This window comes from Zootoca vivipara, chromosome 7, assembly GCF_965207765.1.
Source record: "Zootoca vivipara chromosome 7, rZooViv2.hap1.1, whole genome shotgun sequence".
NCBI lineage: Eukaryota > Metazoa > Chordata > Lepidosauria > Squamata > Lacertidae > Zootoca > Zootoca vivipara.
The window spans coordinates 41,294,262-41,311,299 of record NC_142590.1 but is presented as its reverse complement, the minus strand read 5'-3'; the positions used below and the strand labels follow the sequence as shown (position 1 = coordinate 41,311,299).

At 43.2% G+C, this 17,038-nt stretch overlaps 1 protein-coding gene across 5 annotated transcripts in view; it reads right to left on the bottom strand.

Moving 5' to 3' along the window:
• The window catches only part of BEND5 (BEN domain containing 5), a 733,139-nt gene that overhangs the window by 490,824 nt on the left and 225,277 nt on the right, over window positions 1-17,038 (bottom strand). For 4 of the 5 annotated variants that reach the window (XM_088674073.1, XM_035121552.3, XM_060276914.2 and 1 more), the window contains one exon: window positions 475-691. The exons of the other annotated variant lie outside the window; for it this stretch is intronic. In XM_088674073.1, the coding sequence (XP_088530199.1) occupies window positions 475-691 (217 nt within the window). The remainder of the gene's footprint in view (window positions 1-474; window positions 692-17,038) is intronic. 5 annotated transcript variants of the gene reach the window in all.

Here is a 17,038-nt window from a genome sequence, read left to right as displayed (position 1 = left end):
AATAGTTTTGTTGTTAACAACAGTGGTAGTTGCAACAGGAAGTATCAATGCGGGACACAACATGGGCATATTTTACATATGCCCACACAAAATAACATCTCATTTTGGAGAAACAATTTCCTTTGGGAACAGAATCATGGTGAATGTGGAGGAAGAGGATGGGAGAGTAAAGGTGTTGTCAATAAAAATCCATGCCAGAATGTTTTTCTTCTTCTTTTTCATTTTTCTTTCTATATCTTTGGAGGCAAATTCAAACTATGTGGCAATTTCTCCATGTCACAATCATATTGCCTTATGTGAACCTGTGTTTGCCTATATTTCACAGTGCAGCTAATCTCTGTTGTGTCCTTGATAGCAACAAAACAAATACATGTGTGGGTACATCCGCTTAGATGATGAATGCTACTATATTGTCATTATGGTCCAGGGATCAATAAGGAAATATTATGAGTGGCAAATGCATTTATTACTCACCACACTAAGTCCCAGAAGTTCTCTGCAGTAGTAGTCCATGCTCCTCTTCTGTAAATTATCAAGATAATGCTGAAGCCGTGTGTAAGTGTACGGGTAGCAGTAAGCGAACTGGTATATGTCATCCTCTCGATCAAAGCAGAAAGCAAATGACATAACGTAGTTCTTCCTGTGGTCAGGGCAGCGATAATAATACACATTTTTGGGTGGCAGCCTTTGCCTAAAAGATAAGACAAATGCCACAATCAAAACCATTGGCTAAATTAAATGCAACAGTTAAGTTGTACATATATGGAGAATGGGGAGTCTCTCTTCCCTGATACCGGTATAATGGCTCTATGGCTCTGACTGCAAAGGAATAAATCTGAAACAGGTTTCGTATGTAGATAATCCACCTCTATTTTCCAGTAATCATCCAACACCTTCCAAGCTTAATGCAGAAGGAAGTCAAAACTCGGACAACTGAGATCTGGATCACTCTAGTTCAGGCATCCCTGAACTTCAGCCCTCCAGATGTTTTGGACTACAATTCCCATCTTCCCCGACCACTGGTCCTGTTAGCTACGGATCATGGGAGTTGTAGGCCAAAACATCTGGAGGGATGCAGTTTGGGGATGCCTCCTCTAGTTCTTTGCAAAATTCACCTCTGCTTTACCATACACCACAATCCTAGGTATGTCTACTCAGAAGACAGACCTATTAAGTTCAGTGGGGTATTCAGTGGGCTATAGGACTGCAGCCTTTCCTTCTATGTTGCTGCTGTTCCTTCTTGTTTTTTGCATTTATTGTCAGTATACATTATATGAAAAATATTAATAGTTAGAATAAATAAAATAAAATCACAGCATAAGGCAATGCAGGTGTAAGCTATGGAAGTAAGAGGGGGTGGGGAAACACAGTAGATTTTTTTTATTTAATTTGAATGAGAGAACCTTGTTCTGTGCAGCATCTATGCACAACAATTCAATATGATTATGTAGCAATCTTGCAAGGGTGAGTAAAAGACCCATTCCCTAGGCAGGCAGGCTGTGGGTACTGGCTGTACACCTTTATCTGCCTGGACCATAGCTGCCAAGTTATCCCTTTTTTAAAGGGATTTTCCCTTATGCTGAATAGGCTTCCTCGCGAGAAAAGGGAAAACTTGGCAGCTATGGCCTGGACAGACTCCACAAGGGTCTTGCAATTAAATACAACAAATTTTCCAATCCTATTTGGCAAAAGCATACTATCATCCTGCAGACAGTAGCTTATTCAATTAAGGAATATCATAAACAGGTCCCATCTAATGTTTGTAGCAGAAGTCAGCAACTGTCAGGCAATAATGGTGAAGAAAATGTAATATGATTTACAGACATAGCAGTAGTAATGTGACCTACGGTAATAGTTCTGAGAAATGAGACAACTGGAGAGGATCAGTTTTGGCCTTTCATTGCTAATATGAAACGGAGGACAGAAAGTTCTCATGATAGAAGAGTCTTTCCAATTAGCAGCTGTTAAGGAGTATGCAAAGAAAAACCGACATCTTCCTGGCAAAATACAATGAAGACTCAGTGATGCAGTTAATTAGCGATGGCATAAAAATTATTTGTCCTTCATATTGCTTTGGCTCTTAAACTCCAGTGAATAAAGGGGACCACTCTTGATTGTTGTTCTTTGTTTTATTTACATTGTGCTGACTAAAGATCCTGATGTTAACTAGCCACAAACTACTACTACTATTATTTTTTGCAGACCGCAAAGACAAAAGGTTAGAGGGTTATAGTTTTCAATCTGATATAAATAGCAGTGAAGGTGGGGGAATAGGTAAAAGTAAAGGTAAATTACCCCTGGACGGTTACGTCCAGTCAAAGGCAACCATGGGGTTGTGGCGCTAATCTCGCTTCAGCCGAGGGAGCCGGCGTTTGTCTTCATACAGCTTTCTGGGTCGTGTGACTAAACTGCTTCTGGCGCAACGGGACACTGTGACAAGTGCCAGAATGCACAGTAACGCCGTTTAACTTCCTGCCACAGCAGTACCTATTTATCTGCTTGCACTGGTGTGCTTTCGAATTGCTAGGTTGGCAGGAGCTGGGACAGAGCAATGGGAGCTCACCCTGTTGCACGAATTCGAACTGCTGACCTTCCAATCAACAAACCCAAGAGGCTCAGTGGTTTAGAATACATCTAGCTAAGCAAATAGCTTCCTGAAATATCTTAACATATTTCTATCATCCAACATGTCTCTGGTATGCTATCAGGTATCTCTCACTGTATATAAGATCAAACAGATTATATGGTTGTGAGTAAATAAACTGAAGCCCCCAGACCTCAATATGCAATGCAGGTTCAAACAGTGCAAGTGCAGAAACTTTGTTTCTATGCTGGCAACAAGAGAAAGTGCATTGATTATAATGAAACAATTCATATTGCTAGGAAAAGCTACTTGAGATTTGTTTGCTACTAGTTTGCTACTAGTTCACATGGCACACAGCACATGTTGCTTCTATTTTATTTTATTTTTAATCTCTTAATCTAACATGCTTGTGTGTTTCTGCAATCATGCTTTGATGCTTTGATTGCTCTCTTCCATTCTGGTCCAAAGAAGTCAAACATCTGGGTGTCAACAGTTTTAACAAAAATTATTTATCTATATGCTTGGATATTATAGTTAAATTTATAATTTAGGACAAGTCATAAGTCAATTTCACAACCCAGTGCCTTTCACTGGAGGAAAACCTACCCTTACTTGAGCGATAAAAATCCAAAGTCTCAGAAAAGGTTCAAACTCTTAATACAAAGCATGTCCCCCCTAAATATAATTGTAATGGGACTCATGGGGCTGTTAATCTATTCTTATCACTTTTAACACTTCGTCAGTGCTAATCTGTTCCCAAGTCAAAGGGAAAAGGAGACTGAGTGTTTCAATACCAACAAAACATCTTTACATACAGGAGCCTAATCAGATTAGATTTTATCTGGGAATTAAAAAGGGAGGAAGGGAGAGAGACAGAGAAGCACAAGAGACAAGGTGCTAGATATGGCCAATTGGGGGTTTTGATAAGAAAAAGACATTGCTCAGTTCTTGCATTAACCTCTGTGTCCTAGACATACCATTGTTTAGTCTTTCCCTCTTTTTGTTCTACGCCTGCTGGAAAAGGACACCCACACACTGTAGCAGCAGCTGCTTCTATTAATTTAAAGCTATTACAAAAATTAAAATTAAACCCAATTACTTTGGCTGGTTTATAGCCGGAGAATGGCTGAGTCTGATTGTTCCCTCTGGTTATGGACAAAACAATATTACTACCTATAGGCAGCTGCCAGTAGAATACTAATGTGACCTAGGCCTGGCAGAAACAGATTCAGAATGTGAAATTTAGCTGCATTTCTAAATAGAGAGGGGAAAATATATATCTTATCACAGATCTGCAGAAATGCTCCACCCTTTTATGCTATGGGCCATGCAATACATGACAGCTAAAGTGAGAAAGCCATACTGGAGCATATTTCCAGTTACGTATAGTCTCCAAGAGCCTTAGTTAGGACTACAAATCTACATTGCTAACTTATACTTATGTGCATTGTCGAACTAACTAAACATCTGAATGGCAATTTGATGAAAATATGTCCAAAGTCCATTCGTAACAACAGCCATCATCTCCCACTCCATTGGCTTCAGCATGATACTGAAACAGCGTTTGGTATTCCTAACTAGTGTTGGCTGCTTGGGTTGCAAAAGACACATGCACAAACCAGTCGTACAAACCGATGGGAAAGCTTATACACAATCCACAAGTTCCTGATGGAGGACATTGAGGGGCAAGGTGTAAAATGTTTGGAAGCAGCAATTTCCTGTCTAGACAAGCAACACTACTACCCCCTGAATAGATTTTAACCATAAGATGTACAGACACTTTTACATGCATCCCACTCATGCATGACCACATTTACATGAGTCGTCACTAAATAAATAAATAAATAGGCCTTCCCTCCCTCAGGACTGCTGCCTTGAAGTCACTCGAGGGATGGTAGCCTTCGATCAACACTGCTGTTGTTTCCTTCTAGAAATGGAAACATGAAGCTGACCTGTAGAGAGTGATTTGCTAATTGTATTATTGAGCCAAATCGGATCCTATAAGTTTGCATTGCCTGCATTGTATAATTATGACTGTGTGGCTTAGCCCCATATTCCTGGATGCTTTTTTCCCTAAAATGCTTTCCCCTTTGCCTCTATGCCTCTGTGTGCCAAAGGGGAAGCCAGGCAGAATACTAAGCTATCAAGGCCGGATGAGCTGGCCCTGTCTGGAACACAGAAGGGCTTATCAGCTGCTACGCCTGACGCAAAGAGCAGCAAGATAGTCAAGGCTGCCTAAGTCAGCATGTGGTTATGCATGAGAACAACCGGACACAGGAAGATCCATATATGCGTGTGTGACCCCCTTGCGTGCGTGACCCCCTTGCGTGCGCACATTTACAGAGGAGGGGGAAAGGAGCCTAAAGAAGTGTATAAGAAGCTTTGCAATGTGTGTTTCTTTACTCCTGTCATGAGCTTGACCACCAGGAGTCTCTTAATTAAGAATTAAACTCTTTCTCTGGAACTCAACCCCGGTGTCGTTTTGACTATCTTTGTCCTGCCTGGGCGCAACTTAAAGGACCCTTAGGAGCTGATAAGGCTACAGACCAACACTGCCCAAAGAATTTAGGGTTAAGAAGGGGTTGCTTGTTTGACATGGAACTGAACGGCCCTTACCAGGGGAAGAGTAACCACAAAAACATTTTGAAACCATTTTCCAAAGCAGTTTTAGATACTGTGATATAACTGCTTTGGTTCTGGATGCAATTAATTAGAAACACTTCTGCATATTTTTTTCCTCTTTAACCACCTGATTGCAGTCCCCATAGCTCTTATACCTTTTAGAACATCTGGCTGTTTCTCTCTGCACAGAAGAAAAGTAAAGTGAAATGTCATAACCTTCAGTGTTTTAGTTAAAAGTTAAGAAATCGGCACTCTAAACGTGTATTAATGAATACTAATATTGATCATCTTTCATGAATATGTTGACTGTAATATGGAACATAAGAAGCTGCCTTACACTGAATCAGACCATTGGTCCATAAAGCTCACTATTGTTCTATACTGATTGGCAGCAGTTCTCCAGAGTGCCAGGCAAGACTCTTTCCCTATGCTTCCTTGAGATGCTGGGGATTGAACCTGGGACCTTATGTACCCAAAGCATATGCTGTACACAGATTTCTTGGTAACTGGAATAATGCAATGTACATTTACATTGTGTGCTAATTAGGAAAAGAGGAAAACACACACTGCAAAGACAGTGCTTCTTTACTTGCCAATCTGACTTATAAACAACCTCTCAAAACACAATTCAGTCTCACAGAATCATAGAATGATAGAGTTGGAAGGGATCCCAAGGTACATATAGTTGAACCCCTTGGAATGCAGGAATCTCATCTGCAAGATGATACACGACAGAGGGACATCCAGCCTCTGCTTATAGGTCTACCACCTCTCACGAGAGTCTGTGTGCTGGTCCTGTGGGTAATCTGAGAGGCGAGGTCCAGGTCTGGTCCGTGTTCCAAAGAGTCAACGTAGAGTCAGTCCGATGTAGCCAAAGCAGGGTTCAGGGCAGGGAACCAGGCAAGGTCGGGAACAGGAAACAGGCAGGAAAACAGGTCAGGTCAGGAACAGGAACACAGGCAGGATCTGGCAAACAGCAATGTTGCTCCTGCAACCTGGGGTGGGGGTTTGACCGCCTTTTCTCTCTGACGGGGTAATGGCCGGTCCCGAACCCCCTACGACTCACCACCCTGTCTTGCCCGAAGGCAAGCACTCCTCCTGCGAGTACTCAGGTCTCTCCTTCTCTCAGACCTGAGTCTCTGCAGCTCGGGAGATGCCGGTGGGTTACTAGACCCAGGAGCCACCTCAGCCTCTCCTGACTCAGCCGGTAGTGGACCAGCTGTCGGTGATGACCTAGCTGATGGCAACAAGGTATTCCCCACAGGCTCAGGCCCCTGACTCAACCTAGCTGGTGTTTGTTGCAGGGGAATCTGTGCAGACTGAGGGTCCTCAGAATCAGGCCCCAGACTTGGTTCAGCCACTGCCCAAGGCAGAGGATCCGGTGCAGACTGAGACTCCTCTGGTTCCGAGTCCGAGCCCGAGTCCCAAGCCATCAAAGCCACTGTCGATAGCTATTAGTGCCATAAAGTTTTTCCTGATGTTTAGTCGGAATCTCCTTTCTTGTAGCTTGAAGCCATTGGTTTGGGTCCCAACCTCCGGAGCAGGAGAAAACAATATTGCTCCATCCTCCATGTGACATTGTGACAGTCTTTTAGATATCTATCATGTCTCCCCTCAGTCTCCTCTTTACTAAGCCCAATTCCTTCAACTGTTCTTCATAAGGCTTGGTTTCCAGACCCTTTATCACCTTCATCTCCCACCTCTGCACATGCCCCAGCTAGTCAATATCCTTCTTAAATTGTGGTTCCCAGAAGTGGACACAGTAATCCAGGTGTGGTCTAACTACATTACCCTATACATAAAGAATAAGGAATAATTTATTGGCTAAGTACCAAACATACTTGGAATTTTGCTTCGACTACATTGCAATGTAAAAACATACCTCATACAAACATTATTCCGCTCACAATACAACAGCACAACAAAGGAACCCCACCCCACACCTGGCACCATACATGGCTGCTTGACCAGTTTCATCTGCAGAACTAGCACAAGTGCCACACAACATCCATTCCACACTTGTAATGGATCAATCCTTCAGCATGGCAGCACCTACACTTTGAAACGTACCACTTTCACTGTACAGTTTCTGGCACCTGCTAAAAGCTTTTGTGTGTGTGTTTAGGAATAATATGAATGTGTTATATGTAAAGTGCAGGATCGGGCCATACAAGCCACTTTTATGCTTCTGGAAACAAATCCACCCCCTGCCCCCAGGCTCTACTCCTTCCTTGAGGAATAAAAGGCTTAAAGGGTAAAATCTCTGGCTTGGAGCCTAGCATTTCTCCAGTCTGAGAAATTCATTTGAGCGTGTTGCCAGGCTGAGATGGAGACATGAGTCCTTACAATGGATGAATCCAGTTCTGTGAGGATTGCATGCTCCATGAGTGAGAACTTAAAAAGTCCCAATTTGGATTAAGAGCCCATGGTCCACTTGGGTTTGGGCTGTGGCTCAGGCCTAGCCATGATGTTGCCTGGGTTGTCCTCTGGTCTGGGCCAGCGCCTCCAAACCAAAACCTTGGCTGCTTCCGAAGTTGGGGGCCCGGACAACTGTCTCTGCATCTGTGTGCTGCTGAATGTGGCTGGCCCCTCCTCATCAGAGCCCAGGTTGTTGCACCAGGCAAGGATCCTGATACCACCCATAGCTAGAAAAGCAGGTTGCAGGTGGGTTTTGAGCAACAACATGGCTGGAAGTGAAAAAAGCACTCCTCCTACCCTGCCATTCTTCCTCTTCAACTCATAGCTTCATAAGGCTGCTTTTAGTTAAAAAGAAGGGTAAGAGACGATTCATTGTACTTTCCTCCTTTAGTCCTTTCACTTTATGTTATTCTTCAGTTCTCAGTCTAATTGACTAAAAGTTATCATTATTGTATAGAATGTTTTGACTTTATTTTTTGCAGCCCATAGCAGCCTGGGAAAAAGAAACCAGCCTCAGTCTCGCACCCCAGTCTCTATGGTACATTGACAGTAGACCACACGGTCAGCCTTCATAGCCTCTTAGCTTCAATTAGCCAATTAGACTTTTCCTCTATTTCCCACCTCCCTTTCCCATCTGTTCATCTATTCCCATTCCCCTCCTTTCTGCAGAAATAAATTTTAAAATCCATGTGAACTTCATTTAGGGTACTCTTGGGTGGCATATCTTGCACACAAGACTAACTTTAAAAACCTCCCAAGAATGCAAAAAACTACAGCAGTAATTTGGTGATGTCTGAATTTCAGATGCTGTTTTCACACACATCTGCATCCAAACTACCCTACAAACATAATGGGTTTTTGGTTGTTGTTGTTGTTTGGTCACAACGTAAGTTATTAATATGAAATTAAAGTAGCTGCAATACAAATATGATGTAGACAGAATATCAAACAGAATTTGTTGAGTCTTCTTTTGGTTTATAATAGTATTGCATATATTCCTTGATTTTTATTTTTACTGTGGAATGTGTGATTCAAGTGGGCAAACATTTTCAGATGCACTTTCACAATAAACTAAACTACATAATCTCAATAGAAAACATTTACAATATGTTTCTCTGTGTTTAAGAGCTTTGAATTCTCACCACTTTCTTTTCCCAAGAAATGATTTTCTGACAGCACATGCTTTTAAAAAAAAGATTCTCAGTAAGACATTGGACTCTGTAAACCCCCTACCATCTTGTAGCCCTTGGTGAACTCTGCCACTCCCATCACTTCCATTGACCCCAGATGTTCTGCAGATGAGCACGCTGACCCAATACCTCTTTCTGGTGGTGCACAATTGGATGTATTCTATGATTATTTAATGCCATATATTCATTCATTGCTCATTTTATGCTCATTCAAAGTCATCCCCTCATCAAGAATAGGTCAGACGAATCCATTAAACAGGGACTGGGGAGAAAGCATATTTGGGGAAAGGAAGATTAACAATGTAATTCAAACACATTTTAACAAGTGTCCAACATTCTGATATACCTTATTTCCATATGGAAACCTCAAATCACAGTTGTGAGTGGGGAGAACTTGGGAAAGTATAAACAAGAGGTGAGGAGGTTGTCTTTGATTTCTGTGAACTCTTTCTCCTTGGAGAGTGAGCCTTTACAGGTTTCTCTCTTGTCTGCCTTTTGTCTTTGTGAAAGAACAGTTCACACTCAAATGCTTCTTCCATTTATTTAAGCATTTTCAAACCATTCCACTCCATGCTAGCCTAACTTTCACATTCCCTTTAGTTAATTACTTGTAGTTCGTACTTGAGAGAGCAAAATTAGTTACTCTGATCAACTCTGATTTATTAGTTACACTGAACATTGCTTTAAAATGAACCCCTTTTCCCTATTGATTTGAAATTTGGCAAGTATAATTCCTAGGAGGAATAAGAATGCCTGAAAAATTCATGCAGAAGTATAGACAGCAGAATTGCAGCTGGTTCTCCTATTGAAAGCAATGCAAAATGAAAGGGTATACTGAAATGAGACGAAATGACAAAACTATAGGTGATGTCTTTCAGACAGCTCTGGTTCTTGTTTTTCCCCCCCTCCAGTTCCCTTCAACTAGAGCAGCTTTCACAGACTTGGATCTCTAGATCAGGGATGATGTGAGTTGTAGTCCAAAAAACAGCTGGAGATCCAAATCTGGGAAACACTGATCTAGAGGAGAATATGGTTCACAAATAACCTGAGTGAACACTATCCTCTAGGCAAGGTAAAAAGTATCCCCGAGCAAACAAATGACTACAGTTTGTGTGTGTTTAGGATTACAGTCTAAATTGTCCATAATGATAAATTTGCATTGCGCTTCAAACTGGTAAATGTGGTATTAACCGGATATGATGTTTATGTCATTTGTATGCTGCCTTATAACCTGGTACCAAAAAAATTGCAACGGTTTTAAACAAAATGGAGCAGAACAATCGTAGCTGGATGAGGAAATATCAGAGTAGCAGAATCACCACTGTATTCAAAACCTTGCTAGCTCCTTCCAGTCAGGACAGAAGGTGTGGTGGTGGTTTTTTGTTGCTTCATAGTTCACCAGCACTAGCACTGACACAGCCAAGGGACCTGAGAAGGAGGATCAACAGAGCTCTGGATCCGTTGGTGCCACATAGGCCCATGCAGAGCTTGTCTGAGTGATAAATGCAAAAAAAAAAAAAGGCAGCCTGTCCCTGGTGGGGTCTGAGGCCTGGGGCAAGTGTATCCAGCTGCCCTCACCTGCCGCACAGGCCTGGGGCTGCACCCTGTACCACCCCACGTCAGGGCTACTGCTGACAAAAGGACCACCTGTGATAGCTACCCACCTGATTGTGTGCAGCTTGGACCTCCATCACAGCACAGAACAACCTTTACCACCAACATATTCTCTGTCAGTGGAGGGTGACAGAGAGGCAGGGCCGTCTTAAGTGTATCGGGCGCCGTGGCGCGATGACCCCTCCGGCGCCCCTCGTGCTCCGCCGGGCAGGGCCAGGCGCAGCGGGAAGCAGGAGGGTGCGGCGTGACAGGCAGGGGTGCTGCCAGCTGTGCTCCGCCTCCGCCTGCTCGGCCAAAGCGGCGGAGAGGTGCTACAGTCCAGGGAGCCCTAGCTGTTGCCCCGACAGAAGGTTTGCTCCATGGCACCTCATGTGCATTCCCACCCACACTCCTTCAAGTCACAGCGAGCACAGACAGCACTGCCCCACAATGCTCTGTGGCACCTCAAATGAGGTGCCGTGGAGCATTGTGGGGCAGCACTGTCTGTGCTCGCTGTGACTTGAAGGAGTGTGGGCAGAAGGTAGCCCAGGTCCAGGTCCAGGTCTCCCTCGACAGAGGCAGCTCTGCCGCCGCTGCTGCCACCTCGCTTCAGCCATCGCTGCTGGGAAATGAGCGAAGCGGGCGAGGCGGAGGCACAGGCAGCTCCATGTGCCTCCTTGATGCGCCCCCTGCTGGGCGGGCGCCCTGGCACACCGCACCAGTCAGCCCAATGGGAAGGATGGCCCCGCAGAGAGGTACTGTACTTACACTGCATACTAACCCTCCCCCCATCTCTGCCCATTAACATCAAGAGGTTGGTAATTTGTAAAACAAGAGCACAACAGTTTAGAAGGGAGATTTTCTTCTGTATTAACAGCTTCACAAAAGCAAAGATGTTGCATGAATATTTACTGATGCATCCTGTTTTACAGATTCACATTTCCCTCTAGCATGTAAAACAATCTCTCGCTCCATCAGATTCCCTTTCATACAGTGATAAAACATTGCAGAGGGAGACAGGGATGCAATTACCTGCCATTCTCTTAACTTACTCTCACTTTTCAATTTGGATGTTCCCATGGGCTTTTTAGTTAAACAAGAATTGCCCTGCATTGTACTCAACATACATTTTTTATTTGTCTCCCAGAGTTATGGTCAAATCTTACTCCCACTACAATTAACAATTCTCTGTTACTAGCAAAGGACCTTGATTAGAAAGAGCATTTACATGAGAAACTTGTTATTTGTTAATGTTTAAACATTGCTCTATATATTCAGGCCTCAAATGGCAAATACTTAAAAGTTAGCATGCTCACTCAGTGTCTTCATATATTTACTTTGCTGTAGGGCTTGTGGCTGGTTCTGCCTGTGGCTGGAGAGGCCCACTGCACCCAGCCAATCATCTTAGAACTGGATAGCTAAGGAGCAGGGCTACCAAGATGAAAATTACTCCTCTGCAGCCTGTGCCTAGACTTTTAATATGGGCAAAGGTCAGCGCAGGAGTAAGCAGAAGCAGTATTATTTACATAGTTCTTAGAACTCTTTAAGTAGTCTCAATGAACTGTGAGTACTAACTAGCACAGAATACTATAGGCACTGGTTGCCAGCCATGCCAGAGTTACTGTGGAACTGGAAGCAGTTCATAAAAGAGCAAGCAAAATTATAAAGCAGGGTGGAGCAACACCGTTATAAGGAAACATTGCAACAATAGGTGGTACGTTAGTTTCGGGGGGGGGGGGAGTGTGTAAGGGAAGGCATAAGAGAGGTGTACAAAATTATTCATGTTGTTGAGAACGTGGACAGGGGAAGGGTTTGCCCTCTCTTGTAACACTAGAACTCATGAATATCCAATAAAGTTGAATGCTGGAAGATTCAGAACTGACAAAAAAGTACTTCTTTCACACTTAATTAAACTACTGTACAATTAAACTACTGTATGGAGTTTGCTCCACAAGAAGTAGTGAAGGCCACCAACTTGGATGCCTTTAAAAGAGGATTAGGCAAATTCATGGAGGATACGGCTATCATGGACTATTAGCCATGATGACTATGTTATGCCTCCACTGACATAGGCAGTGAATACCAGTTACTAAGAATCACAAGTGGCAGAATGCTCTTGTACTCAGGTCTTACTCAGGCTTTCCTATACACATCTGTTTGGCCACTGTAAAAACAGGATGCAGGATGCAGCCACTGGCATAACCCTGCAGGCTCTTCTTAAATTCTTAACTGAGAGCCTCATTCCAGATCTCAGATAATTTCTCCCAATGGTTTTATATAGATATTTAAAAGTATTAGGAATACAAAAAAATGTATGAGGAATATAATGGAATCTTGCAGTACCCCACAGCATAAATGCCCAGGGTTACCCAGCAGGAAAAGTCAGTTTACTGCCCCCTATAAGCAGTTAGATTGTCAACTACAATGCAGTATTTCTACATGCTTTATGCCAAATTCCCTGGAACCTGGAAACAATAAGATTGTGACTTCGTTCAACTCAGCACTGCATTTGTCGCCCTTCTCATCCCTTGGCAACTTGATGGTTGGACGTTGATGACTGGTTGGGAGGAACCAGTGGGGAACCACCAAGGAAAGAAGGCTCAGAGCCCGGGCAGTGGTGGTGGGACAATAATACGTGGTCAGAGGGAGAAGAAGGGGAAGAGGAGGTGTCAGAAGCTGAAGAGGTAACAGGGTTTAGCAAGCTGAGACAATCTATGGCAGACAGAAGTCCAGAATAAGAGGCAGAAGCTGAAGTTGGTGATTGGAGGAGGGAGGCCAAGAGGCAGAGATGAGCCAGGCTGGTGAAGAGTCATGGGTGTCTCCCCCTCCTGCTGCAACAAGCTCCCCTCCCCCCTCCCCCGTGTCCCAGAAACAAGCAGAGCAGCAATAGGCTGCATGCAGACGAAGTCTCCAACTGCTTAGGGGAAGCCCTGTAGTGGAGGGGACTTAGACGCCTGTGGGGAGGCAGAGACTTTCAATCTCGGCAGCTGATTTCATGGAGCAGGACCTGCTGTGATCATTAGGCCTGACACTCAGTCAAGACTATGGAGACTATTTTTTTGTCAATAGTTAACTCCAACTCTGAACTGTGTGATTACTGACCAGCATGCTCTGTGACACCTGATGTGAGCTTTTCCCATTCCACTGCTTGCCCAAGGGTTGGAGGCAGGAAAGGGGACAGCCTCTTCTGTAAGTCAAAAGAGGTTCTTCCACAATTTCTCAGTATATGGATTTGTGCTAAGTCTATGTTCTACAAAGTATTCTGCTAGCTCTTGTGCAGCACTTCGCAAAACCTCAACAGAATTTCTTCTGCTGGCCTATCTTTGGATCCTAAGAAAATGGAATGAAATCAGTCTCACTCAGAATCTGACATTCTATGGGTTGAAAACAAGCATTTTAAGGACCATATGCATCCTGCTGGCCCATTTCCGAACTGTACTGATACAGCAATTCTATGAGTGGTAAAGAGAGCATTTCAATATTGTTCTGTGGGGTTGTGGGAAAGATCCATAGCTGTTTTTGTTTAACCAAATAAAGAGGCAGATGTAATCAAGGAAAAGCAACATATGGGATAAAACTTATAAGCAAATTGTCTTCAAAATGTTGCAACACTACCATGCATCTCATCAAGAACTAAAGGACATTTGTCAATACACTTACATAAAATGTTTGAGAAAGTACCTGATGTATAATTCATGCAGCTATCAAGTTAAATATACAAATGTCTAAAATGTGGGCTGTAATATATGTATGTGAAAGCTTCCAACACCATACAAAGTTCCATATTTGTTGCTGTTGTGGGCTACACTGTGTATATCAAATGTTCTCTCAGTCTTGTATTGTGACAAGATTTTGTTGAAATATTTTCTGTGCTAACTACCAAGATAGAATTTCAATGATGGCTACACAGGTTTATAATGCAGTACTCTAGTTGCTTTCTTTGCTGTCCCATGTTGGCATCTGCCTCTCCTGAGAGACAAGGGAAGAGTGTGCCACCAGGGCTAAAGTCAAACTGTTGGAGAGTTACAGCACCAGCTGTGGCTTTGGAGACCAATATGGGAGAGACATGTTTTGTTGCAACTGGGGCAGATGAAGGCATCCGGTTTTGATGCTATAGGTGCATCATGGTGTTTCTTCTCTCTGCGCTCCTCCCAGCAGTCAATTCTCCTCTGGTCACTGCTGTGGATACACAACCTGACTGTCTCCAGGCTGGGATTCCCATGCAGCAGGATTAATGTTTCCAGCCTTCATGTTATGTTTGCAGACATTTTTAGAAAGCAGAGATGGTCTGCCAAAAGGCCTGGTACCTAAATCCAGCTCCCTTTAAAGCACATCATTGGTAAGCCTGAATTTGATGGAATTTGCAGGACGGAAGCCCCTTCTGTGGGTTTCAGGTAAAACCATCAACAAAAGATAAATTTTATCTGGAAAGAAAAAGGGCTTCATCTGACACTGAAAAGACAAGTGGTTACTACCAGTGGCGTAGGAAGAGGGATGCGGTGGGTGCGGGCCTCCCCGGGTGTCATCACTAAGGGGGGTGACAAAATGGCAAAAATGTGTTTTTTAAAAGTAAAAATAAAAAAATGGGCTCTCGATACTTTTTTACTTTTTTAAAAAAACTCCTGCACCCACTGAACCCCCCCTTCCTACATCACTGGTAGCTAGGTGAGGCAGGGGGGCACCGCGCCTGCAGCGTGCCTGATCCACAGGTGTCTCCTGAGGGGGGGCAGTGGGCGGACTGCCTGCAAGCTCTGCACTGCTTTTTCGAGCAGCGCGGGGCTTGCGTCTGCCCACTGCCTCAGCTGCCCTACAGCTGAGGGAGAGGCTCCACGCAGTGGACTCTGCGTTGGCTCACCCCACCCCCATGGGCAGCTCACCCCACCCCCATGGGCAGCTCACCCCGTCCCCGGCTGCAGGACACGCACGCCGCACCGGGCACCCGAGTGGCTAGCTACAACGCTGGTTATGACACAAGTCATCTATAGTGAGACTACTCAAAACCAGGGTGCCACCACAAAAAGGGCACTCATATGGGCAGTGTGGATTTAGAAAGGAAGTTCCGTGATATGTCAATTTCCCTCATGAGTCTTAAGAATTTTTTTAGACATGTAAAGAAAAATTAAAAGTTGAGGAATTTATTTTGATTTTGGAGCAATATGCTACCCAACATTTTCTGCTGTGCTATATGACCTTTCTGCCTATCTACTGTTTTGCTATTGATTTTAATTACTCAGTTTAATTTACTGCATGCCAACACAAAGCTGTTTACTCCTACTTGCCAAAATGTTGCCTTAGTCTCCCAGAGGAAGGTAAAATGAGTAAAACGTATATGTTTCACTGTTACATGCTATTCATTATAAAGAATTTAATAGATTCACTTCCCATAAATGTCACCACTCTAGAATGTAACAGCCAAATACACTAAACACACACACACAGAAAGAGAGAGAGAGAGAGAACACACACATTATACCAGCAAGGAATTTAAAACAAAAAGCCTTATATTATGAAAGGCTATGACTTGAAACAGCTTACATCTCGAGTTTTAATATTCATCTCCTAATGCGTAGGGGAGACAGGCCATATGTTCCCCTTCTTCATAAAACGTATGGACAGAAAGAGTGTGAAAGTTAGCTGTCTCTTAGATATTAAGCTACTATGCTAAATAAATAAATAAATAAATTGTTTTCTCTGGTAAAGACCACAATTTAGCAGTGTTAGGTGTGGTTTTAACACACATTTGCTGTCCTGAAATAAAATGTTACACCTGTTATCACCCTCAGTTCCAGACCATGAGTGCTGTAGCAGAAATAGTATGGAGGAGCAAAAGGACAATGAAGTTCCCAAGGTTGATTTAATTGCCAAGTACACAGAAGGTCCTGACCTTCAAAATCTAACTTTATTCAGAACAGTTGGGGATTTATGCTTCCTTGAGCTTCAAACATGACACTCAGCGTAGGCAGCTTGGCCTTTATTGCAATCATACCTTATTTCAAAAATAGAACACAGTTATTCATTTCTGAGTCAGGTACAGAAATTTGTGATTATCTTTGCACAACATACATTTATCCCACCCCCACCGTTTTATCTGATCAACTGACTTGATTTCCAAATGTTGTATTTTCCTAGTGCTTTTATTATGTTCCAAATAACTCAGCAGTTGCTCTTTACTTTTCACTTAAGTAGAAGTCAACAACCACTCACTAAAATAATTAATATCATCTAAAATATGCAACCTGAATTTAATGGGACCTCCTGCCCCAACCTGGCCTTATCATATATGAAGCAGCTTAGTAAATGTAAAAGCAAAGGATTAAACTCCAAGTGGAATACTAGTAGTGCTCTTGTTCAGGATTCAACACAGCCAGGAAAATACTGTATATTCCTACGTATAAGACTACTTTTTAACCCAGGAAAAGTCGGGGGTCGTCTTATACGCTGAGTCGTATTTCTTATACGGTGAGTATATCCCAAACTCTATATTTTAACTGGAAAGGTTGGGGGTCGTCTTATACGCCCAGTCGTCTTATACGCCGGAATATACAGTAAATGCTATAGTGCTATTTGGATCAGGGGTGAGGGGCAGGAAGGGGGGCAAAAGAAGGAAGGACAGTTTTCAATTGACATCCCA